Source organism: Clarias gariepinus, chromosome 5 (assembly GCF_024256425.1).
Source record: "Clarias gariepinus isolate MV-2021 ecotype Netherlands chromosome 5, CGAR_prim_01v2, whole genome shotgun sequence".
Classification (NCBI taxonomy): Eukaryota; Metazoa; Chordata; class Actinopteri; order Siluriformes; family Clariidae; genus Clarias; species Clarias gariepinus.
This window is the reverse complement of record NC_071104.1, coordinates 24,044,171-24,067,196: the sequence shown is the minus strand read 5'-3', so window position 1 is coordinate 24,067,196 and position 23,026 is coordinate 24,044,171. Positions and strand designations below refer to the sequence as shown.

Genomic DNA, 23,026 nt, shown 5'->3' with positions numbered 1-23,026 from the left:
AGGAGCGAACAAACAGCAACAATGAAAGAAATAGAGGGGATAGGGACAAAAATATTGAACACGAGTTACAAGAGAGGTAGACTTGACAATATTTAATTAGCTAAATAATAAAAATGTGACTGCTTTTCTGTCCTCTTTTGGTTAAATTAACAGATTGTAGTGGTTTGGCCAATCACGTGTAAACACAAGAACATTAGACGTAATGTAGTGGAGAAAAGCTGTTATCTGGAAAACCTCTGAAGCTGCTTAATAGACTACTGTTTAAGCGGTAAGAGGATTAGATATAATTAACAAATTTTCTCCTTAAAATAATCTTCATATACTGTTAGAGCTAGTGCAGATCTTTAGGTCTGTACACATATATTGCTTTGGTAACACTACTAACAGAGCAATAGACATGGTGTGTTAAAGGAGAACTGTTTGTGTGCGTTACAAATATTAACACAAACTAACAAGTTTCAGATTAATTGATAAAGTATTAAGCATCATTCTTGAATAAATATTGATGGTACATTTTCACACATCATATATAAAATGTGAATGAGGATTATCAGGTCATTTTCCTACTCAATTGGTTCATAAGGAGGGAAGAAACTTTGAATACCAAGAAAATATTGAAATGTCAATTCAACTTTATTGAGGGGAGCTGAAGCCTGTGGTTAGTTTAAGGATAGCAAGTTAGCTGAGAAAGGCAAAAACATTCCCAGATGGGGTATTCCATACTATAGCTTTATTCTGACAGTATTAAACATCGTTCACATAAACCAGCTGTCTACACCGTACACAAACATTAGCCAATACATAACATACTTGCACCACTCTTTAACAACTAAAGAGAGAAACTTCAGCAAGGTAGCCAAGAGTGGTATCGTAGCAAAACTACCCCTTCTGTACACACATTCAACTACAATCTATCACAACAAAAAGAAAGCGTCACTGCTGCATTATTTGGTATCACTGTATAGCCGCATTACGAAGCTTACAGTTTTATTGTATGGTTTTAGATAGTCATAACATAAAAAAATGAATATATATATTTTTTTTTATAAATTAGTATTAGTTTGTCATGTAGGCCTGGCATACCTGTACTATTTTGTGGGAAATGCTAATACACCAGCACAATTTACCGCATAATGTGTTAAATTGTAGCAATACATTCAAAAAGAATGGACGCCTTCACGCTATGTCCCTCTTTCAATCAGGCCTCTTTTCATGTCTCTGGGCTTGCTTTTCCCTAGACTCATTCTGCTGACTGTGACTCAATGGCACACGCTTTCACTTGAGCCCCTGTCTCCTCACCTGATTTAACACTTTCCACTCCTTTTAGGAACGAGGCACAATTAGCTATTCTTGGGGGTATTTTTGATATGGAAGGGTAACGGGGCAAGTGCTCAAGCGGACTTGGACAACCTCCCTGCATTTGCATGTATCTAAAGGGGAAAAATTCTGGACACCTTTCACCGTACCACAACAGCAAGCATTACCATTGTTCTACTATTCTGTTTATCTGATCACAGTATTGTAACCTTTTTGTAAATACTGTTTAACCTGCCTATGCACCCTTTACATCTAGTACTTCCCACAATTTCAGTGACCTTCATCTCTGAAGATTAATTACTTTTTCAAAATGTTAGTGTGTGTTCAATTCAATTATAAACACAGGGCAACAAATGCCAGTGTGTTTGGATTGATTTGTTGCTTTAGGGGGCAAGACAGCTGGGAAAAATGTTTTGTTTGGAAGTCAATGTGACAGTGTGGGCCTGGGGCAATCTCACAAAAAGCGTTTTTTGATGGCGTGCACACACATTTCTCAAAAGACCAAATGTGCACACACTCCAAACATTTGACATCAGTTAATTCAGCAACAATCACTATAGGGGAAAAAAAAATCTTATTTACAAATAATGGGGCTAGTAATTTAATATTTTGGACCTTGTTCATGATAAATTTATAAATGTATAAAAAAAACAAATGTTATTCTAATATTCAAGTTACAGATTAAAAAAACTACCACTGTCACACAACCACTGTGTTCAAACTATTTGAACAGATGTGCTTTAAGTCACCTTGGCAAATTTCCACCTCAAATATTGCTGTTCAGTGACCTTTTCTATCAGTCTGGTGAGAAAAGAGTTTGAGTCGGAGTGACCATTTTTCATTCCAATAAGATGGGAAGCAATTACATCCAGAGGGTTAATGTCAGACCAGGCACCAATGATGATACTAAAGACAACTTCTCCTGTCAAATATTACAGGTGGTTAAACATGTGTCTTAGTTCAACAAATCCTGATGTACCAGATAATAGAAACACATTACCTTAAACCCCTTACTGCTTAGATATGTGCAATAATATTTTTTATAGGAATGTATAGGCACAGATACAACATTAATGCAAAACTGCATACCATAATACCAGTGGTAGTTAGTCATGCATGAAGCCCGTTTCCTTGATACTGTATATACTCTATGCCCTCTATACCATGACACAGAGTTATATTTAGTGGTGCTAAGTGTTGAAAAGCAACATTAGTCATCCCTTAACAACTCCACATGGGGTCAGTCCCTTTGTGTCTACAGTCCTGTTAGCATGCTGATCTACAGTCTTATCAACCAGTGAGCTGTTTCCCCTGAGAAAGACACATGCTAACTAGACCTGGGAAGCTGTAGCAGGTGTCACCTCGCTTTCCTACCCCTCAATGAAGCACTTTCCTTCAAGGACGTTTGAGAAGTTTGTGTCCGCAAACATATGGATACAGTATATAAAAACATACACATATGATTGTGAATGTGGAGCAAACAAGACTTACTCAATTTTGGAACGAGCAGACTGAAATAATTGATCATTCGTACATTAGAAAGGCAGTTGCATGGGTTTTAAATACACTTCTTATTTTAACTGGACAATTTAATTGACTTTAAAAAGCACCAATAGTAGAGTAATTACTATGCTTACCAACATCCATGGCTGTCTCCATGAAGCTTTTCTGCCTGGAGGCAAATTCAGCCAAGAGCTTTTGCTGTCTCTCTCTGGCCCTCTGCCGCCTGAGACAGTGAAGAAAATGTTAGAGCAGTCGATAAGACATGCATAAATAAAACATCAAAAAATAAAATCTGGTAATGTGTCCAATTTTAAAAGCAGCAATAAGTAAGATTAGATGCAACATTGTGAACAGCAGGTACAGATATTGTAGAATCTACAATTTTTCATTTGCATGGCTATAATACTAATTTATCTCCCATCATTAGCTCTCATCATAAATAAGCAGCAGCTAATCATGCTCACGTGCAGCAATAAAATAGATCTAAATGGCACAATTGCCTTTCCTCTGCTTTCTCCACTGTCTACATACTGTATGCATGCAGCAAAACAAAGTGGCTTAATAAAAGGACGAAAGTAGTGCAGACAGGAACGATACACTTCAGTTCCCACACACCAGTTTCAGGGACAAAGACAGGACACTGAGAAATGCACGGTCCAATGCCATGACCAAGCACTGTTGTCATGGTTACAATCATCTTTAAAATGTAGGCGTGTGATTTATCTAGACTTGCAGGTGGTGCCTAGCCCATAATAACAGGTGCTAATGGATGACTTATAGGCTGTTCCATCACCTTTAGAAAGGGAAAATCAGAGACAGTCTGCCCTCAAAAATCTGGTGAAGATTCAGATCAATCAAAGACAGCTCATGGAGCAAGAGGACTTAAAGCAGTAACAGCATCATGAACACAACAAGGTTAAATTAATACCATATTTCTAATGCACAAGCATTTGTACAGAACTGAGACAACAGTATGCGAAACTACACACAAAAATGTAAAAAAATACCCAATAACAATATAGATTATGTGACCTATTTTAATTTGTTAGTTTGAGCTATGTAGGTTTAGATGTTTTAGAAAGTTTAACATACAGAATTTTCACATAGTTTTTAAAAATTTGGGTAAACTTTGGCATTTTTGCTCCTATGCGTGGAAAAAGAAACAAGCAAATCTATTTAAACGGAATGCAAATGAAAGCCAAATGAACAATTTTGCTCAGCTTTGGGATATACACAGACCTACCCAAGCAGAAGAAATGGAAATAGAAGAAATTTTCTCTTGCTGCATATACATGTTGATGGCTAGAATTTTTTTGATAAATAAATTAAAACCCTGCACTGTCTGCACTTTAAAAAACGCTATGCATAACGCAAAACGGAGGTACAGAATCATACTATTTTAACCTTGGTATAAACACACATACGCACACACCTCTCTTCTTTATCCATGCTCTTCTTGTCTCCTGGGCTGTTCTTTTTAAGAGGCACGGGTGGACACACTTTGCCACAAATCTCCTGCAGGCATCTTTTGCTATGTCTGCTGCGTGATGCTGCTTTAGCCAAAATCCTCTCGATGGCAGTGATGCCATCTCCATGTGTATGGTGTGCAGACTCGGCCTCCTCCAGCCAGCTCGGAGTTAGCGAGTTTTGCTTGGCTGACAGTTTCTGGTGCAGTTTGACCAGCAGGGACAGCATGCTTTCCCTTATCTCTAGAATCTCAGTGACCATCTGAGGGGGAGAGCCTGGAGGAAGCCAACGTGAGGAAGACTTTGGCCGCACAGCCTGGTTCGCTTCATGGTTATTACGGTTTATAATCTCCTGGAACTTTCTCCTGCGCTCTGCCACCAGACTGAACAGCTGAGCCTCACGCAGGTTCTGATGGAGAGACAAAAAACGGTAAAAAAATTAAATACAAAAAATACAGTACAATGAAAAACATATAAAAGATCTATGCCTTCACAAGAAAATAATGCATAAATGGGAGTTAAAAAAATGGTAAGGATGATCATGATTTCCCTGAATCCATTGCACATAAGTGTTGCGCAGGTCGTCTGGTAACCCGCGGACTCCACGGGTAACCCGCGGGTCGGGTTGGGGCGGGTAAAGAAATTGTCACTTTACTTGCGGTTGGGGTGGGTCATTAAAAACAAAATTAAAATAATCCATGTACGTTGCGTGCAATTCCCTATAGCCTATATTAAATATTTGGGAACATCTATTTTTATATTTTATTAAGTTCTTTGATAAAGTTACATCACGTGACAAGTCACGAAAGCGCCAAGCAGCTACCGCTACTAGTCACAACAAAAACAAAGAAATAAAAGTGAAGATGGAAGACGAGGCGTGGGAGAACTTGAGGTCGGGAATTTACATCATTAAAAGAAATAAAGGTCAGGCTCCTAAATCTAATGTTTTAGCATTCTTTTTTTGCACAGTGAACGTAAAAACGCAAAATGAACATTTCCTTGTGATAACTGAAAAAAAAAAAAAAATGTCAGTGGTTATTTAGCATAGGCTGTAAACTGTAGGCCTGCCCTATACAAATCTAAAAAAAAAAAAAAAAAAATTGTTTAGCCTAAATTACAAACGCTGCTTTGTAAATGTTTAAAATGTGTATTATTATCTTGTTATTAATATGACCTGATTTATCGTTCATAATCATGTGTTGTTGCCAGTTTACAGGGCAATGTTTCCAAGCACTTTCAGGCTGAAATAAAGGCTGTTTTCATTTAAATTACAATGGCTAGTATGTCTATTTAATGGTCGCGGGTGCGGGGCGGGTTGTAAAAATAGATACAGTGGTGCGGGGCGGGCTGGGACGGGCCAAATAATTTCATAAAAGCGGGACCCGCGGGTTGGAAAAATACCCGTCCTGTGCATCACTATTGCACATATTTATAGAAGAAGAATAACAATTAGAAAAATACTTTAGTCAAGTCAATGACAGTACTGGCTAACAAATCCATTTTACCACATTTTAAAAGGTATGGGTCAACTGCCTGTGAAAATATATTAACCATGCTGAATATAGTTACCCTTCTTGGCATAAAGTAAGGTCACTGATGGGACAAATGCAAATTAATATAAATAATTAAACAAACATTGCAACAGAATGCTCATTGTAGTTTTTATAGTAATATGTATACATACCACACATATCTAAAAACGATATGGATACAAATAATTAATTTAGATTAGGTGCACAGCATATTACTGGAACTATTTAATTATTCATTGCATTTACATCCCTTTCACACCCGAAAGGCCAGTAACCAGAATTCGATGGTTTTCAGCATGATCAGCCAGAATTAGTGATCGGCCTCACATATACACTACCAGTCAAAAGTCTGGACAAGCTTTTTAATTCCATGGCGTTTCCAGATTATTTTTTTTTTCCACACTGCAAAATAATGCTGAAGGCCTCCAAAACATGCAATAACTTCCTTTAAACAGTTGGTATTGAAATGTGTCTGCTAATTCTGCTCTGTAAGCCTTCATAACAGCTCTAATCTGAGGTGATTAAAACCAGATTTTTGAGGCTGGTAACTCTAAATGTACTTCTCTGCAACAGAGGTATGTTTTGGTCTTGGTTTCTTAGAAAGTTCTTCATGAGAGCCAGTTTCATCATGTTTTATTATAAACATACAATTGAATGTGTTTATGCTGTAATTTACAACTTATAAGATTAAAGAAAGCTGAAATCAGGCAAAGTAGGGGTCTTTTTTTTTTTTTTTTTTTAAGCAGAAATGGACAACAAAATTGCAATAGGTGTATCTCTATTATGGCCCATCATGTGTTCTTTCACAAGTTTGTACCAGAATAACTGACCTATCAAAGTTTATACAGAACTAACGTGTTAGAAAAGAAAACAGTCAGTCCTGCTGACTGCTAGTTACACCTGCAACATGTGTCACCGCTCCCTCAGAAACACATCCATCAATCTTACATGCCAAAAACTGTTTACTCAACATTAATGCATAATTAGTTTGTCACACTGCAAAGGCATCAGTTGTGAAACTCTAGAAGGCAACCACCCAAGCACTGACAACATTTCACAAAAACACAAAAAGTGCAGAACACACAGACACTATATAAACACTTCACATGACAAGTACTGCAGCTCCAAACATTTTGGGACTTAATGTTATAAACAACATGCATGTTTATTACACCATTTAGTCCATTTTAAGCAAGGCGAGGAACATGTTTAAAATATATATATAACATTACTGGAAGATCACATTACTGAATGCTTAGTCTTTGCATCCAGGGAGATCAAGCCTACACTTGTCTCACAGATCTTTACTCCCAATCATTCATTTTACAATGTCAACAAATCCAAAACATTCCCAAATTCCAAACCAGTCATTTCCAAAGCCAGCTACCTCTCTCCAATTCCCTGTAAGCCTTCTGGAGCTCTGTGGAGTACAAAGTGAGCAACACCTCTTACAATATGCCAAACATTACATTATTATTTTAAGGATTATTAGACAACATGAAAGACCACTTTTCTATGAAACTGAGAATTAATTTTAAATACAATTTGCAACAACTCAAATTTTAGGTTAATTTGAAGAAGTACTATAAATATTTTGACTTCTTATTATTATATACTTTCCAAAGTGCATTTTCTTATTAGACTTATCTTCACAGAGTACATTTTTTATTAAAATGACCAGTAAGTTAATAGTGAAATTATTTATAGACCAAATGGTTTTTGAGATGTTGAGCTTTCGATTTATGGCATTAAGTTCTAAACAACCAAATTACAAGAACCCAAAAGTAACTAAGGTAAAGAAATGTAAAAGAAAAATTAATACTTGGAAACACTGAGTTGTGGTTTTCACCACTGTAACATAATGAATGAATAACTAAATAAATATCGAGCAATATCTCAAGCTATATGAGAAGTTCTGGACCAACGATTCCAGAACCACTGATTTACACAACTAAATATTTTACAAACCATGCTAATGTTCACCATAAAATTAATGAATATCTATACTGTTATTATACAAGTAAACATCTTCGGAAGGTAAAAAAAAAAATGAAAACTAGTTTTGGAGTACTGCTTAACAACTAGGGCTGAACATGTCTAGCTGACCTGTCCAAAGGTTGAGGAGTCAGTGCTGGTGCTGGGAGGCGTCTCTCTCTGCCTTTCCCTTTCTCTCTCCCGTTCTCTTTTTCTTTCCACTTCTGGGGCTGTCTCAGGCACTCGCACCCGTACAAAGTTGATAACATGGTGCAGATTGGAGAGCAGGCTGGTACCCGGGAACCAGCTGTCATGGCAGTGCTCCTCAATACATGGTTCCTTTAGCAAAGGGGGGGGGGGGGGAGCACATTTTAATTTTCTCCAAATACTAAGAAAACAGGAAAACATGGACCTCATGTAAAGAACAGCTGTATCCTGAGCTCTGGAAAAAGGTCAAAGAAAAAAAAAGGCTGCAGCAGAAGAGTCACTCACTTCATCCTCCTCGTCTTCCTGTGCATGGTTGTCCAAACCCAACTCAACCAAATAAAGCACCATACACAGCACATGCTCTGACATGTTCTGATGGTCCATCCAGATCTAAGCAAAACAGAATTTATTGAGAAAGCCAGCAAAACAAAATTAAATTGTAATCAATACATGAATATTCTTAAAAGATGAGAACCTTGTACAACAGGGTAAAAATGACGATATGTAGAGTTTTGCAATGCAGCAGTCGAACTAGTCCTCTATAGCATGGGTGCAGGGGTGTCCTCTCCTTATACGGAGGCCAGGGGTTGCCGGTGTGAATACCTGACTGCTTCAAACTGCATTCAGAACACAACATACTGCTCAGTGTGTGTACGGGGGTTATTTTAACTAATTTAACAATATACCTAGACAATTTACTTAAAAAATATTTTAAACAGAGAAATAAATGGTTTTTAAAATGTCATTGATTGCATTTAGACAAGAAGGGTGTGGAACAGGAAACATTTTGCTGCTCTGACAGGCAATCCATCATTGTACAGCACATACAGCAAGTCTGGCAACATAAAAAATAAAAAAATAAATCTCTACTACACACAGTTAATGGTGTTTTTATGATCCGTGCCTTGATTTCTATTTGTCAAAAATTGCATCAGCTCATAGTTAGGCATAGTTATATCTGCCATGGAGTTAATTATGTTGTATAGTATGGTCATGTTTTAAATAACTTGTGCTTATTTGATAGATAATAGACGCACTGTACTAGACTCTTCCAACCACAAGCTGGTATTTTTAGCCCTAAACTGCTAAACGATTTATTTAAACACAAAATTCACTCCTCTGTCCAGCTGCAGAATGTCGTACTGTATTTGGAGACATCCCATCACGCTGAGATCTATAGGAAATTAACCTTGCCTTATCTCCTGAACCTAGACCTTCACATTTGTCTTGAGGGTCTAAACTGACTTTAATACAGCAGGACTCACCCTGGCCAATTAGACTTTGGACTTGATCTATTGATTGCTCCTGCCCTGGCTCTAATTGGAGGCACCTGTATCAGACACAGACTCTCACACGCACATCTTTTCAAGGGCAAAATAAGTGGAGAGGCCGTACACCCTCCCTCACATTTTAACAGAAGACACAGAGATCACTGGGAGTAAAAGATTTATCCTAATGAAAAAAAATTCTCTAATACACCCAGGAAGCAAAAGCTCTAAAAGCAGTCAATCATTTATGGAGACTGAAAAAAGATGACTCACAATGCTGAGTATCTATCCATTGCTGACTGGACGTCTCGCCGATAAACTGTGCGCAGAATCACCATGATGGGGTCAAACTCCTTCTCCCAAACCTCCGCTAAAACAAACAAAGCAAACGGCACATAAATCACATTCAACATATGTCTGGACATTAAATTACTGTATAACTGACAGCACAGAGGTTTCAGCAATGGAACAGGAGTGCCATCATGAGGTAGATGGAAGGAACACAAAGCTATATACACAAAGAGGGTTGTACAACCACTACAGCCATATTACTAACACAGCACACAACACAATTGATTACCAATTATACACCACTTAACTGAAGACAGGATCATGGGCACCCAAGGCTCACGCATGCCTGTGGGAAACAATTGCCAGCCTGTCCAATCCAATCCCATAGAAAAGCCAAATGCAGCACAAAATCACCAAAAAATGTCAACGCTGGCCATGACAAGAAGTCATCAAAACACCCAACCTTCAAATCCCAATCCTATTCAGCACCCATGCGCCAGACAAACGAGTCTGATCCATAAAGGCCCCACCCAGCAAACCAATCACAAGTTAATTTAAGCATCTGCCGCAAATGTGCCGTAGGCAGACACCACAGTACACCCTCAGAGGTCTTGTGGAGTCATGCCCAAGGGGCCAGAGCTACCCCGGCAGCACAAGAGGAACCTACACAATACTAAGCTTAATTTTTTGAGGTCAGTTTTGACTGGGAATCGAACTCTGGCCTTCCGCATGGCAGCAGAGAAATCTACCAATGAGCCACCATTGCCCCATCTAAACTATGTATGATTCATCTTTAATATTGCCTACATTCTCTTTACCCATGCAAATATTTTCTTAAACAATATGTACTACGTGCTAATGTGTAATAAATACAGTAACTTTTGTGGCATTTGTCCCTTTTGATTACCTCATGAACAGGAAAATATACAAGCTAGGGCAATTCTACTGATTCAATATGAACATGTTTTTAGCATTAGTGAGATCATAAACATTTGGGTGTTTACCTTATCTTCAGTAGGAGTTCATGACGAAACAAAGATTAATAATGCACAATAAATATGTATAAGAACAAGCAGCATTGGTCGCTCACCTTTGGGTGTGTACATGCCCTGCTGCATGGAGCCACCAGGTTCAGATACTGGAGCTTTAAAGTCAGCAACAGCAGACAGCATCTCCTCAAAGCTACAACTACCAGGCACTATCCCACTCTTAGGGTTTGGGTTCTCTGGGATTTGCAATATTCGTTAAGGAGCAGCAGAAGTATTAAAAATGTATAATCCAAACACAACAAGTACAGGAAATAAAGTCAGTTAAAAACAGTAAATAAATAAATAAATAAATACACACTGATGGGTTGATGATGGCAAAAACTAAGTGATTATGATCAATCATTTAATATCCTTCATGCTGGCAGCACCCGGAAGAACAAAGGATTCCTTGCACTTCTCAAATTTTCTTCCTTTTTGTGGCAAATGTCACTTGTGGCCTTTTTTTTTTTTTTTTAAAGAAATTAATACTACATTCAGATTTCTGCAAAGCGGTTTGAGAACCATGTCCTGATAGAGGCGATACTAAAGGATATAAGATCAAGAAGAGAACTGTGTGTGCGGTCATTCATACACAGCTGGGAGACCATTTCTGCCCTTAGTATCTCATCATCAGTCATGCCTAATAAATGTGGGGGGGAGAAAAAAAAAAGATAATAGTTTTTCAAACTTGCACATAAGCATGTAACCTTAGATATTGGGTCATTTTTTTATTCAATTTGAATGTCAGTTTTAACCAAAACATTACATAAAATACAGCAGAGCTTGGTTTCTGTTAAGAACAAAAAAAAGAAAATCCTTATTTTATACAAAGTATTATCCTTATTAATAAATAAAATCTTGTATAGAATTGATGCAACACTGGAAGTGGAAAGGTTTCTATTTACTTCACACATTAGAACATTGATTCACCCTGCGTATCAATTGTTCAAAACCTTCTAATTCAATAGTCTTTTCTGATTTTTATTTCTGTCTCCAATGGTGAAAGCATCCAAAATATGCAATAATCTTTGAACAGTTGATATTACAGATCAGAACGTGTCTTCTGATCTTAAAGCCTTCACAATGCGTCTTCTCTAAGGGAGAGGCAGGTTGGGTTTTGAAAATGCACTTGACAATACTGTTCTTGCAAAAACTGTTCCAGAACAACCTTCATGTCTTAAAATAACAACTGACTGTTTTGTTGTTCTTACTTAATTACTTAATGCAGCACGTGACACATATGGCATTAGGTAATTAAATAATAACTGACTGTTTTGTTGTTGATAATTACCCTAATGCCATATGAGTTACGTGTACTCTTACCAGTTTAAATAGGCCAAAGCTGAATCTGATAATCTGACAGAAACTGTTCATGGTACGTTTGCTTATTTTGTGATCAGATTTGACCTTATGCAACTTTGATGACCAAATGTTTTTCAGAATAAGAGCGAGTTCAGAGATGTCATATCTCGTTAGAAAAGGTAATGCAAATTTTCATTTTCAATTTTTTTCATTTTTAGTCAAACCTGATTCCACCTGTTTAAATATAGTTGCCTTTTAACATATTTAGTTGTGGCCTCTGCTTAGTTGGAATGAAAACCTGCACCCACACTGCAAACAGATGCCTTTGACACCTTAAACTCTAAACGACATGTATATTATAGAAACATATAGATAGCACCACTATGTGGTTAGTACTAACCCAGGTGTATGCGAAGGCTGCACAATATGACAAGGAAAGTAAGCGCCCCCTCCAACATGGGTCTTTCCTGCTCTGCATCCAGCACTGCATTCTGGTGCTGTGATGCCATCGTCAACAAGTCCACTACTTTAAACCTGATATACAAGCATAATAATGCCTTTAACTGGGAAACCTGTCTAATGTCTCATTTAAATACAAGTGCAATCTTGCTAACAGATGACATAATACAAGGTAAGGTAGATGGATTTACGTATTCTAATCACATAATACTAGGTACATGGTTCTTATTTAACAAAAGAAAAAAAGGGGGGTAAATCAGAAGAAGCAGTGGAAGTATGAGAAAGGATCTGAGCCACACCTCTCAAACACTGAAGAAATAAAGTAGTCTGGATCTAGTCGCGATGCACACACCTGGATTAAAAAAAAATATATATATATTAAAAAAAGTACAAAATCTCACTGGTGCAGATGTATTATTAACACAGACTGTAAAACAAGATTTAAGCACAAAAATGAGCTAATATTGATTTTTATCCACAAATGCATTGCTAACACATGCCTTCTAAATGTAAATGTCTGGCTGTATCATCCCATTTATTTGACATTTAGGTAGGACATAACAGCTCTTTATACACACTCGGTTACAAAACCAGCCATTGCTTTTTGTTCTGCTCGATCAAATAAATAGTCAACCATTACTTGAGATTTTCATGACAATCTGAGAAGCTCAACCATTCAAAGTGCTTCATTTTATCTAAAAGGCAGCATGTGGTGTTATATACAGTGGCTCCCTGTTGAGCAATTTGCACCCATACTCCATGTTATTCGAAGTAAAAGAACACTATGATCTGTGCCACAATAACACCTTGTTGGAGCACGGATGTCAACAACAAGTCATGTTTACACCTGTGAGAGCCCCCCCCCCCCAATCACTGCATTTGGAAAATGTCCAATTTGAAACATTTTACCTAAATAACAGAGGAGGTAAATTACAGTGCTTTCATATCGATGATTATAAAATAATACCTGTAATAGGAAGATGTCTGGGTCGATCATAGAGTTGCAGAAGTGTGACTGGACATACGTCATAGCCTGCCCTTTGATCTGTAAACCATTCCTCACCCACATGTTACTGTGAATCTCAGACAGACATGCCTACACACACACACACACACACACACACACTAATCAGTTAATTAACATTTTCAAAAACAGCACAGGCATCACAACACGACATGGAGCTGACCCCTGTTACAATTCATGCCCTACCTCACTGCTAAAATGTTAATGGTGGGGGGAAAAAGCCATTACCATAGACATAATTAATTTAAATCCTGCCTGTTGTAATACTGTTAAACTAACACAAGTCCCACTCTAAAACAGAACCAACAACAACCCCAACAACACAGTACTTATTAGTCATGATCTTAGCAAGAAATACTTAAATTTTGAAGCTCTAACATACGACTAATGACATTTCTCTGAAAATGCTCTCACTGGACTGTGAATTCACCCTTAAAGACTGATGCTGTACAAGAGCAAACCCATGGGTCATTCTTACAACTCTGCCAGCATTTACATAACATTTAAATGAACTAACCAACAGGGCTCTGTATAAACATCAAGCTCAACTTCAACAGAAATCTAGTTGACACTAGCTACATTACCACAGTGGTTGGCTGCTCCTCCAACATCTTGGCAGTCACCTGATGCTATATATAGAGTGGCCCAAAAGTCTGGATCCATTGGCGCGTATCCTTAGATACATTTTAAATTTTTATTTCAGATCCAAAATAGCTTTAAAACTACCAAGAGAAGATATAACAGAACCAGACCCACTATCACTCAACTTTTGTTTTTTTATTTTTCCTTAGGGTCACCTAAAGCAAGGCATTTCAGAATTCTATGTATTCAAAAAAGTTAAATGCTGTTTATACTTTTAAATACATAAATAAATCTTCATGAATCCAGTGGATCATCCTGCTGAGAATATATTCAAGTGTGACTCTACTTAGGCCTTAGGTGTTAGGTTACCTGAATCTGTAAAGGATGCACCATAATCTTCATCAGCATTTCTTGGTCAGGAAGGAGACTGTCCAAGTCTAGCCCCTGACACTTTACTGCCTGGATCAAATCAAAAACACAGATAACAGATTTTCTAAAAGCCTATTTATAAAACACCCAACTGAATAGAAAAATCAGAAGTAAATACATTGGTAGTTTAAGCTTAAAAACCAAAAGGTAAACTGTTTATATGACAAATTTAATAAATAAGTAGGTTTTTTGTATGCAAAAACTGAAAAAATGTGTGTTACCTTGCTAAGAAACATGGCATAGTAGCGGTGCAATGGCAAATGAAATGTTATTTGATTGGGAGCCGGCTGATAGAGAGAGAGAGAGAAAAGTCACACTCAACATGCCAGATGTAAAGTGCACAAATAGATAATTATAATTCTAATAAACATGAATGCCAGCAACCAGAAAAAATACTGTACCTCATCAACAAAGCCAATGGCATCAAACCATATCTGTAAAGTCTCCAAGCAGTAGCGTGCAACTGTTTTGGTGTAATCCTGTGTTTCCTGTTAAGAAATCAAATTACATAAAACATCCTAAACACTTTTTTGTTTGAATTCTGAATTACATCAACACATGTCACTTAAGTCAATAATGACGTAAGGATTGGCTTATTATATGTATAAAGTGATGAGGCCTGTTTTTGTCAGAGTGCTATGCTCCCTGAAAAAATAAAAATACACATGTGCATTTAAAAAAACAAAGAAACCGTATTAAATTGAGACATTACTTTGACTTTGCAGTGTGTAAGCAGTCCCCACATAGGCTGGGCACAGGCTTCTAGTTCAGCAGCAAAAGCCGCATAGTATGTCTGTGATTCAAACTCCACATGCTCGTTCAACTCCCTCTTGTTCAGATTCATTCCTGATAATACAGAAATTTCCGATGAATAAGAAAAAGAAAAAAAAAGGGGGAATAGTAGTTCATTGTTTTGTCTAAAATTTTGTCTAAAATAGACAAATACAAATAGTTGTGTCTCCAATTAAAACACTTGTGTTTATAAGCTTGTCTTTTTTTTGCAATCAAAAATTACAAACCAAAAAAATAAGTGACAAAGTAAAAAGAAAAGTGACATCAAAACTGACCTTGAAAAAAGGAGACAAAGCTCATCCAGAGCATGAGCAGAGAGTGATCCTCCAAAAACCGCTTGGCTACACTTTGGTGAGAGAGAATATTAATAAAGTCGCTAACTAAAGGCCAGTAGGTGTTGTTCTTTAACAAGGCTTCACCACAGTTCACCACCACATGACGATTGTTCTCTTCATCTACAATAAAAGGAAAAAGGGTAAAGTTTAATTATATAATTACATTATATACAGTACACATTATACTATTTTAAGTGTTTTAATAACTCCTGCACCCTTCACATTAATTCATTACATTTTGACACACACACACAGTAAATCTCAATAAATAAAAATATCAAAAAAGTTTTTATTTCAGTAATTCGGTTTGAAGAGTCAAAGTATTTGTAAAGCTTTGAAATTGGAATTTACTAAATGACAGTGGTTGTCATGCATCAGATCTAATGAGCTGACTAAGGTCTGAAACCTTGTAAAAATTCTGAGACTCTGGAACTCTTAAGGTGCCCAAACTTTTGACAGTGCCATAATGTAACCACACTGTACCTGGATGGATGTTTACAAAATTTATCAATCTAATGAAATAAAAAGCTGAACTAATGGTTCAGGAGGTACAGCAGATGTATAGTAACAAAAGTTAATTATTAGCATCCCTATTTTATAATTTTTTGGGGTTTTTCCAATTTTCTCCCCAATATTAGTCGTATTCAATTCCTCCCCATCGCTAGGGAGCTCCCACATTAAGGCTACTACTACCACTCAGTTGGGAGGGCGAAGACTATCCCGTGTTTCCTCCGAACCGCGTGACGTCAGCCGACCGCATCTTTTCGAACTGCTTGCTCACGCACCATTAGGGGCGGAGTAACACACTTGGAGGAAAGCACTAGCCCTATCCTTTCGCGTGTGCGAGCTCACAGACGCCCCTGATTGGCTGTAGAGCCAAGATTATTGTGGGAGCGCAAGTACCTCGCATCCCTCCCCCCTGTGAGAGCTCGGCCAATCAGCTCTCTCTGTGCCTCCGGCTGTGAGAGGAAAACAGCATTACCCGGGGTTCGAACCAGCGATCTCCGGATGCTAGGGCGAGCGCTTTACCACTGCGCCACTCGGAGGCCCCTATTCCGGCTTTTATGCATTTTTAGTTAGCTATATTAAGAGGCAGTGGTGTGCATCAATGTGTTAAAAAATTATATAATTAAAGAATTTTCTGATGACGTAAAACAGCGCACTACACATGTTGTTGAGAACAATGCTGCTTTCAGCAAAGCGTATTTAAATTTTTGCAATTATGGCCTGGGCAAGGAGGCTGAGGTAGGATGGGTACAAATAATTTTTAAGTTAGTTCCTGTGAAATGTAAACTTGCACAACACTGTAAAAAAAAAAAAAAGAAAAAAAAAAAGAAACCTCAGTTATGGTAAGTGGTTTTTTTTTATACTGTAAAAAAATGTAAATAAAACTGTTAAGCTAATTTGTGATACCATTAATTGAGCATTATTTTTGATACCAACATATCAAGACCAGCATGCATGTTGTACCTTGCAGCTCACTCTTGATAAGGCAGCTCTCCATCATGTAGAGCAGTACGGTGACCATGATGTCTAGCAGCTGGCACTCCTCTGTGACATGACGTGCCAACTCTTCATTACTGAACAGCTGCACACTGATATGAACTATTCGGTTGGACATTGTGTCTGATTCATGGCTCTTCATCAGAGTCTTCATGATAAAGGCATAGTGCTGGACAAATGTTTTAGTGAAAGTGATCTGAAGAGAAAAGGTGAACCGGTTACAAATCCATCAGCCACTTACCGTAGGTTCATAATTCATAATCTCATTGCCCTGCTTAGAAGTAAGCTATTCTGACAAATGCAATAAATGAAAAGCATTGAAATAGAACAATGGAAAAAAACAGAACCCTGTCTGAATAGGTACACACTTCTGCATTAAGTGATCATAATACTCTCACTCACTCATCATTTATACCACTTTATCCTGTATTTAGGGTCATGGAGGGTCTGGAGCCTATCCCAGGAAACTTAGGGCACGAGGCGGGGTACACCCTGGACAGGGTGCCAAACCACCGCAGGGAACACTTTTATACACCAACTTACACTCATCTACACTCTATGGGCAATTTGGTAATGCCACTTAGCCTAATTTGCATGTCTTTGTACTGTGAGAGAAAACAGGAGTACCCAGAAGTAACCCACCAAGCATGGGGATAACATGCAAACTCCATGCACACAGAGACGGGAATCGAACCCTCGAGGTGCAAGGCGACAGTGCTAACCACTACACCACCGTTGCGTGATCATAACTACAGTATATAAAAAATAGCTCAGTGGATAAGCCAAATGCCTAAATGTAAATAGTAGTAAAGAAAAATAAATTGTTTCAACATGAGCGAACTGTTTCAGTATGAAACGTGTACCTTATAGTCTTGATCTGGCAACATGTTGAGTAGAAAAGTAACCATCTTCTGTGGAAACTCATATTTAATAGTCCAAAACAATAACTCTTCTAAAAAACATTTATGTTTTAGAACGTCCATTATAGACGAATCTACAAATAAAGAAACAACAGGAGATAAGATATAATAGATAAATAAATAAACAAACAAACAAATAAACGATTGAGAAATGGAACCTTGCAAGGAAATCATTCACCTTTGGTACTGCTACTCAGCTTTACTCTCTTTCTCTGGCCTATACTCTGCCCTCCATCCTGTTCCTCCTGTTTTAGAAAGATAAATAGCATGTGCCTTAGATTTTCTTATAGGGAACACAGAGGCTTAAGAGACAATGTAGCATTCTCTTATAGTAAAATTAATCAGTGACAGTGTTGTGGTGCAGGTACCATATAACATTTAGGAACTTAAATGTGCTGTGATGTGATTAATACTCAAACATGCACATTACCATGCATTACTGAGAAATAAAAGAGACTAATTTTACATCTTACCTCTTTATTTTCTTCATTTGGGCTGACTGCTGCAGTGGCCCCTAAAACAAACAAAAATAAATAAAAAGAATAACGAAGAGCAAATAAATAAATAAATAAATAAAAAGTGTGTCTTACATTATAAATAAAAATATCTATCAAACAGTAAGAATGAAAACAATTACCCAGTAAACCAAGTGCTCCACCGCCAGCCGAAGAGTCTGCTGCCCCTGCCGCTGCCCCCACCGACCCCTTATCCTCTGCAGACACCAGGCCAGAATTCTTGAGTGCTGACAGGTACTTCTCATAATTTCTCTTGGCATACACATTCTCCTCTTGGCCTGTCATCAAAGAGAAACAAACAAGGCATGACTCCCTTAAAAAAAACTTTGCTTTAATAACACTTAGGCCAGAGTTCAGGTGTGGGTGACTGTAGTGAGACAAGAACAGCACATAACGCTTATTGTTACCAAGTCATGTGAAACATAACTTAGCTTTAGCTGCGCAATCATGCATACCAACACACCAACGAAGAGGCGAGTTATTATGAATTGCTGACGTTTGGGAACATTATACATTTATATAATATGGATAATACATTTGTTACAAGCACAGTACTCACCTTTTCAATGTGGATATTACAGAAACATGTATGATGAAAATAAGCATTTTTTTTTTTTAAACAAACCACAGTTTTATGTTTATGCCTTTTAAATATGGACTAAATCAAAATGTTTTGCTCAAATGGATGTGCTTACCCATGCTGAGTTCTTTAAAGGTCTGCTGATTGGTTAAGATCTTTGTGAGGACTGTGCGCATGGCTCCACCCATTTTAGTGAGGTCTTCTAGGAAAGAAATCTGAGGCTCTAGCTGCTGAAGGACCTTCTGCAGATCTCTCTCTGTGGTGGATTCTGGGGTGGGGAGACAACTGTTTACTGGATAGATATGACCTGTTTAAGTTATTTTACAACAAACTAAGAAACCAATTGGAATTGCTGCAACGCAAGTGAAGGAGGCCATTATTAGACTCAAAAACCAAAAATTTAAGTATTAATATTAATTTTAATACAATGATGATGATTATATTACACTGCCTGGCAAAAAAGGCAGTGTATCAGAAGGGTCCGATTTTTGGTATGCATCAAGGAAAGAAACCAACCAAGGTAATCTAAAATGACTAAGCTAAACCATCAACTTTACAGAAAAAATGTGTATTGGGGGGGGGGATTGATAACACTTAACACTTGAAGCTCCGTCATTTAAAAAAAGAAAGAAAGAAAAAAAAAGGTTTGGAAGAATCAGGGAAAGAAACAGAGCATAAAGTGATGCATCCATTATGCATAGAGCCCCACTGTATAAGAGTAGGGAGGCAGTGTTTTGATCTGGGGTTGCTTTCGTTGGTTAGGTTTAGGCTCAGCGTTATGTGGTAATAAATTAAATTAGCTGATAACCTTTATCCCATTGGAGCATTTTTTATTCTATAAAGTAATGTTTATATGTTAGGACTGAAATCGCAAAAAAGTAGTTCTGGGATTTTGAGGAAACCTCTGCACACATGAATTAGCTACTGCACTGCAGGTCATGATCAATGCTTAGAATCTGCAACCTTTATGGGCAGCACAGTTTGTTGACTACTTTTAAGCCTGTGGAAATGGGAAGAATTTTTTTCTTTTCTTTTTTTTAAAGAAAGCTTTATTTGCTAATCCTTTAATAAAATAGTTTGTTGATGCCCCCCAAAAAAACTGAATGTCCACACTTCAGTAACGGTTTTAATTGCCTTATTTCAAAACCATTGTGATGGTGTACAGAGACAAATTCATAAAAATAGCACCACTGTGCATTAAACAAAAAAGATCCCATAATTGACACATGATACTGGTTCTGGAAATGCAAGATTGTGACTAATGTGCTTACCTGACTCTGTGTAGCCATCTCTCAGGTACTGTATTATGTTGATAATAAAACGAGGAAGCACCATCTCAGACATGAGCAGTAGATCTCTAGGAACTGATGGAACATTCTCTCCGGTTCTTAACCGATGTCTTCGGCAAAACCTGCCAATTTTAATAACATTCTTAGCAAGCAAATTCATTAAACGCTTTAACTGGCAATATTTACTAGACATAAATTTTTTTTTAAAAATCTATTGTACCCATATGGCAACAAATCAAAGAAAGGTAGATATAACAAATTAAAAATAAAGTAAAAAAAATTAAGAAATTTTAAAATCACAGGGCATGTACACTTATGCTTTTTCCTTCAGGTACATAAACCTAAGGAGTTCTTCACTTTTCATTTTTTATTAATTTTCTATAATAATAGCTCACAGTAGTACTGGTCATAATAATCAACAATAGTTTTATATCACTGTGATCATTTGAATACATTATTGCTATTACAGGAACTAGTATATACATTTGACATTTAATTGTATGGAATGGACACTCCATGTGTAACTATATACAGATTAAGAGTATGACTTTAATGATCATTTAAAGATTGTAATAATAGGATAGGCCATTATTGGGGAAGGAGGGCAGTCATTGCACACCAGTTAAACATGTTTATTTCCTAAATGGCAGATTTGGTCTTTGTATGTTAAATGGAAGCCCACTGAAAGTGGGCAAACAAGGGTGTTCAATCCAGTTGTTCATGTTTTTTGCTCAGATTACAAGTAAACAAACTGCCTCCTAAATCATACAAATTTTACGTTTACCCCTGCCATTTTAATGTACATCATGGATTTATTTCATTTGCTTTGTCCAATAAACCTTAATCACACAACCGATAAGAGGTAAACAAGTACCTCCATACTAAATGAAAATGTATAAATTAACAAAGCAACCCTAAAACTAAAGACAGGTTTAATAACACCAGCTGCCAAATCTGTGTAAAATAGCTTAAGCACATCGCCTCCTTTATCAGCTGCTCGTTCTGTGAAGAAGCCCAGAAAAGCTCTCAATTACCCTGTTAAAACTCACGCAAGTAGTAAAACTATATTTTAATCTGTAGCTATAACAGAGGTGAAGAACTCCCTAACTAACTAAAAAAAAAAAAAAAGTGTGCAATTTGGATTATGTCCTCATGTCGTCATGACAACAAAAGTCTAACATAAAAAAAGAGGATTATTTCAATTAAAGACTGATAGTACCACCTCCTGTACACTTAGAAGTAATGAAAGTTAAAATACTAGTCTTAAAAAAAAAGACGGATGGATCTTTCTCTGTAAGACAATTTACTGTGTTGTTCTGCTCAAAAGTCAACCATGAAACGAAACAAATATATGGATGATATTTTGCAGCTTGGTGTGCTGATCAGACATGCACTGTAAAATCAGGTGTACTCTGCTGTGCTATATTTATTGTGCTGTGTTATTGACTGGCACGTTTCAATGCTTTGTGTTTGCACAGTAACTTTTCTTCACTGATTATCTTGAAATGCACTGGTTTCTCTCTAAACTGCACCAAGGGCTTGGAACTATACTGTAAACATGAACATAGACAGAATTGCAGGGCAATTAGTACCACTATTACTCAATTCAGAAATCAAACCCTAACCCAATGAAAGCTGTCATTAGTTACCCAGGACACCTGTGTGTAAAACCACAAATCAGCCGACATGAAAAACTTATACATTCGGTTTGTATTTGAGTTGCTAAACAATATCGATGTAATTAAATGTAAAGAAGCAAAAGGAAAGAGCTGTCACTAAGGCTCTGCGAGGTTAAAAATAAACCACTGACACTCTGTAAGGCGTGCAGCTAGGTTAAGCTAGGCTAGGCTAAGCTAAGCTAGGCTAGGCTAAGCTAGCTGTGTTACTGTGCTGGGAGCCTGGAGGGGAAGAGTCGACTCTGTAGCATGGCTTAAACAAGTTATTTTTGTATTATTCCGCGTCCTGGTGCTCATGACATGCATCGAGTTGAAAACACCCATCCAAAAAAGTACAGGACAGACAGGTGACATTAGCTAATAATGTTCTCTCAGCTAGCTAATGACTAAACATGGACAGCTAGGCGATATGCTAGCTATGGAGCAGCTGAACTTACCCACTTTCTCGCATGACATTACTGTCTCCGCAGTCACAGGCCCCTCCAGCCTGACTCCTAAACATATTAAAATCATGTCCGGTGTGGTCGCCGTTATTAAAGCACTCAGCGCAGAGTGACATGCACGGCGAAATGCCACAGGTCCGACAGCGATATGCTACAAAATTAGCAGTCCAGACCAAGCCGCAGAGCGTAGCGTTATCATAGGAGCGGACGGTTTTGCAGAACTCCTCGAACCCGTCCCCTCCTGCCAGCAGGGATTTACACCAGTCCAGGGCCTCGGTGTCCGTCGCCGGTTTCTCCGGATTAAGAACATTATCCAGCAGTTCCTGAAGTTGCCGGACCCCAGAGCTGTTGTCAGTCCGATTGAGGTCTGCTTTTAAGTGAGCGGCTGTAGCTTTCTTATCCCGGCGTAGCAGCGACGCCGCCATCGTTCACTCCGAACTGTTGTCCACAATTTATTTTGGTTGTCTTGTTGCAGCGTTCACGTCTTTTCTCGCGAGATCATGAAGCGCGCTGCCGAAGTGACAGGACACTGTAGTAGTGAATATGAAAGGGTCGACCAGCATGGAAGCCGAGATGCTGCTGTTTATCTGC

The 23,026-nt window shown here is 37.8% G+C and overlaps 1 protein-coding gene across 2 annotated transcripts in view; it reads right to left on the bottom strand.

Annotated features, from left to right (window-relative positions):
* ubr3 (ubiquitin protein ligase E3 component n-recognin 3) overlaps positions 1-23,026 on the bottom strand; it is a 41,618-nt gene extending 18,592 nt beyond the window's left edge. For both annotated transcript variants that reach the window (XM_053496380.1, XM_053496381.1), the window contains exons 1-24: positions 22,430-23,026; positions 20,299-20,438; positions 19,143-19,295; positions 18,570-18,725; positions 18,406-18,446; positions 18,111-18,177; positions 17,876-18,006; positions 16,980-17,208; positions 15,450-15,629; positions 15,095-15,228; positions 14,784-14,870; positions 14,604-14,669; positions 14,323-14,412; positions 13,315-13,443; positions 12,647-12,699; positions 12,289-12,422; positions 11,141-11,226; positions 10,649-10,790; positions 9,541-9,637; positions 8,475-8,616; positions 8,285-8,389; positions 7,925-8,131; positions 4,253-4,695; positions 2,955-3,043 (exon numbers count right to left, since the gene is read on the bottom strand). In XM_053496380.1, coding sequence (XP_053352355.1) covers positions 2,955-3,043; positions 4,253-4,695; positions 7,925-8,131; positions 8,285-8,389; positions 8,475-8,616; positions 9,541-9,637; positions 10,649-10,790; positions 11,141-11,226; positions 12,289-12,422; positions 12,647-12,699; positions 13,315-13,443; positions 14,323-14,412; positions 14,604-14,669; positions 14,784-14,870; positions 15,095-15,228; positions 15,450-15,629; positions 16,980-17,208; positions 17,876-18,006; positions 18,111-18,177; positions 18,406-18,446; positions 18,570-18,725; positions 19,143-19,295; positions 20,299-20,438; positions 22,430-22,860 — 3,532 coding nt within the window. In that variant the 5' untranslated portion in view covers positions 22,861-23,026. The remainder of the gene's footprint in view (positions 1-2,954; positions 3,044-4,252; positions 4,696-7,924; positions 8,132-8,284; positions 8,390-8,474; positions 8,617-9,540; positions 9,638-10,648; positions 10,791-11,140; positions 11,227-12,288; positions 12,423-12,646; positions 12,700-13,314; positions 13,444-14,322; positions 14,413-14,603; positions 14,670-14,783; positions 14,871-15,094; positions 15,229-15,449; positions 15,630-16,979; positions 17,209-17,875; positions 18,007-18,110; positions 18,178-18,405; positions 18,447-18,569; positions 18,726-19,142; positions 19,296-20,298; positions 20,439-22,429) is intronic.